Genomic DNA, 2,428 nt, shown 5'->3' with positions numbered 1-2,428 from the left:
AGCCATATGATCTTCTTCTTCTCAAACAAAGATCTCACACACAACACACAAAACAAAGAGAACTCCTCAAAACACACTCCTAACACTCTCTTAAACTTTCTCTCAAGCTCTCTAACCAGCTCTGATACCACTGTTAATGAGCTAAGAAGAAGATGAACAGTGGAGGAACAACCAGAATCCCAAAGCTCACAAGTTTCTCTTCACTCAAAGACAAGAAAGTTCACAGCTCAAAAAACACCCTCATCTCTTTCATTCACCAACCAAACATTATAACATACTACAACATATTGGAAATTACAAACATAGCCCTTGACTTAACATTCCAGAAAAAGCTCTCCATGCCTCGAACTTGAAACACAATCTAATCTAAAGCAATCCTAGCCCTCCATTATTTCACACACACAAACTAAATGAACCAAATATAAAATCTACAAACATAAAACCTGCAAACATACATTCAAACATTCACATACTATTCATCATCTTCATTACATTTCTTCAGCTCCAAAGTCTTCAATCAACTAACAATATGAAGATTAAACAATCCAGTAAACAACTTCTATCTTTAACGGGTAAAATAGCACGGCACTGATGCACGGTTAATAAACTCATCAAGAGCAATGAGCGAAGAACCCTTTACATCTCCATCATCCTTCATGGCTTCTCTCATCATCTCCATGCACTTGAAAGCTTTCTTCTTCATCTTTTTCCCCTTCTCTCCATCCAAAACTAATTCAATCACCCTCTCAACCTCCACACTCTCAACTTCATCCTCCACACCTCTAGCAAGCTCCACACATACACCCAACTCCTCAACCATCATCTTTGACAAGCAAAAGTGATCATAAGCCAACGGCCATCCGATGATTGGCACACCCCAGCTCAAGCTCTCCAGCAATGAATTCCATCCACAGTGACTGATAAACACTCCAGTGGACTTGTGCGCCAGTATCTCAAGTTGAGGAGCCCATGACTTGAGTAACAAGCCCTTTCCACTAACTCTCATTCTTTCTCCGAATCCTTTTGGCAACCATTCCTCTCTAAATTCTCCTTTCATGGCAAAACCAAATGGTGGTCTGATCATCCAAATAAAAGGCCTGCCACTGGACTCCAACCCCTCAGCAAGTGCCATCATCTGAGAAGCTGAGATGTTGTTCTCTGAGCCAAACCCTATGAAGATAACAGAGCAAGGAGAGTGACCATCAAGCCATTGAACACAAGCTTCAAACTCTACTGCTAACGCTTTTTCGGTTGGCCGGAAGGCTGACATCTTTCCATCAAGAGGGAGGAGAGGGCCAATTGGATAAACCGGAACACCACCAGAGAAACACTGGAGCAACTTCAACCCAAATAACTCAACATCCTTCACGGTGTTGCAAAGAATTGCATCAGAAGTTTTTAGGGACTGGAAGTTTCTCTGGAGAAAGATAGAGAGTGCATCAGAACCATCAGCTGCCCTCATATTAATTGAAAGCTGAGACCGATGAAGGCGAAAAGAAGAGGGAAAGCCAGGGATGTTGAACTCCATAGCGTCTGTCTTAGTGTGAGGGAGATGCTGCCAGATTGACATGAAGGTTGCAGTGCCAAATGCTCCTGAAGGCATGTAGGTAGCATGGAAGATATTTTGAGTTTTTGCAGTGTTTATAGTCCAATCGTAAAAGATATCAGCTATGATGCAAACTGGACGGTGACCATCTTTGATCATGTTGGAGATGAGAAGGTTGAAGTGGGGTTCCAAGGACTCAGTGGTTAATAAGAGGAGAGGGATTTGGTGAGCTTTCAAGGAATCAGTGTTCTCAGAGTTGGGAGGGAGGCCATGGTTGGAGCTTGAGAAAGGGAGGTCTATGAGATGGATGTTGGAGTTTGGAGGGAGTGAAGATTGAAGCTTTTGGATGTTGAGAGGAGTGTTAACAATGGTGATGGTGTAGTCTGGGTATCTTTGTTCTATGAGCTTTGCTAAGTGGAAGATGGGGATGAGATGGCCTTGTGCCATGTATGGGAGCATTACTATGTGTTTTTGGGTTGCCATGCTTAGCTTGTGGTAGTGTGGCACACAAGGCGATAGGTTGTTGTTGCCTGTTGAAGAAGATGATGATTAACGAAGGTTGACAAACCACATCCCTTCATCATTAAGTTTATTATTATTATTATTATTATTATTATTATTATTATGATAAAAATAGATGCATCTGACGACAGAAAACAAAACAAGAGCAAACAACAACAGTAAAAACTCTTTAAAAAAAAAAAACTATAATTGAAAACAAGAACTAGACCAGAGAATGCATTCATTATTAAGTTTTCTTTGTCTACTTCTAAGTAATTTGTCCTTTATTTTAAAATATTCTGACATTAATTTTAACCTCTCTTTCCATATTTATTTATATAATTTGCATGATTTCAAAACTAAGCAAGTCCTTGGTTTTGA

General features: G+C 40.3%; 1 protein-coding gene across 1 annotated transcript; it reads right to left on the bottom strand.

Moving 5' to 3' along the window:
- Positions 1 to 219: 219 nt before the first annotated feature.
- On the bottom strand, positions 220 to 2,106 carry LOC120269818 (crocetin glucosyltransferase 3-like). The gene has a single exon (XM_039276888.1). It carries the CDS (start codon positions 2,027 to 2,029, stop codon positions 566 to 568), a length of 1,464 nt encoding a protein of 487 aa, XP_039132822.1. The 5' UTR covers positions 2,030 to 2,106; the 3' UTR covers positions 220 to 565.
- Between the last annotated feature and the right edge of the window lie 322 nt (positions 2,107 to 2,428).

The sequence above is a fragment of the Dioscorea cayenensis genome, chromosome 2, assembly GCF_009730915.1.
Source record: "Dioscorea cayenensis subsp. rotundata cultivar TDr96_F1 chromosome 2, TDr96_F1_v2_PseudoChromosome.rev07_lg8_w22 25.fasta, whole genome shotgun sequence".
Taxonomy (NCBI): Eukaryota; Viridiplantae; Streptophyta; class Magnoliopsida; order Dioscoreales; family Dioscoreaceae; genus Dioscorea; species Dioscorea cayenensis.
Note: the sequence above shows the minus strand (reverse complement) of the source record. Positions and strands in the feature narration are given on the sequence as shown.

Bases quoted from the DNA above. Each gene is read 5' to 3' on its own strand.
- LOC120269818 (XM_039276888.1), bottom strand. From the start codon at position 2,029: ATGGCAACCCAAAAACACATAGTAATGCTCCCATACATGGCACAAGGC.